The sequence below is a fragment of the Penaeus monodon genome, chromosome 29, assembly GCF_015228065.2.
Source record: "Penaeus monodon isolate SGIC_2016 chromosome 29, NSTDA_Pmon_1, whole genome shotgun sequence".
Lineage (NCBI taxonomy): Eukaryota > Metazoa > Arthropoda > Malacostraca > Decapoda > Penaeidae > Penaeus > Penaeus monodon.
Window position 1 is genome coordinate 10,829,836 of NC_051414.1, and position 249 is coordinate 10,830,084.

General features: G+C 65.1%; 1 protein-coding gene across 1 annotated transcript in view; it reads right to left on the reverse strand.

Annotated features, from left to right (window-relative positions):
- Positions 1–249, reverse strand: part of LOC119591731 — a 16,593-nt gene that overhangs the window by 1,076 nt on the left and 15,268 nt on the right. Inside the window, exon 12 of the mRNA XM_037940482.1 lies at positions 1–215. This exon is cut by the window's left edge and continues 5 nt beyond it. Coding sequence (XP_037796410.1) covers positions 1–215 — 215 coding nt within the window. The remainder of the gene's footprint in view (positions 216–249) is intronic.

The window sequence follows — 249 nt, forward strand, 5'->3', positions numbered from 1 at the left end:
GAGTCCGCCGTGGCCAGCATGAGCGAGCGAGCCAACATGATGCTGTACACGATGGCGTAGGTGAGGCTGGTGACGAAGGGCCTGAGGGCGCAGGTCAAGCTCGAGGCCTCGAAGCTGTAGGGGAGGATGGCGGAGTACAGGAACACGCAGGACACCAGCAGTAGGAGCGTGAAGGCCTGGGAACCCTCGGGGGCGCGGCCCCGACACGAGCGGATCTGAGGAGGGAAAGAGGGACGGGCGAGAGGAAAG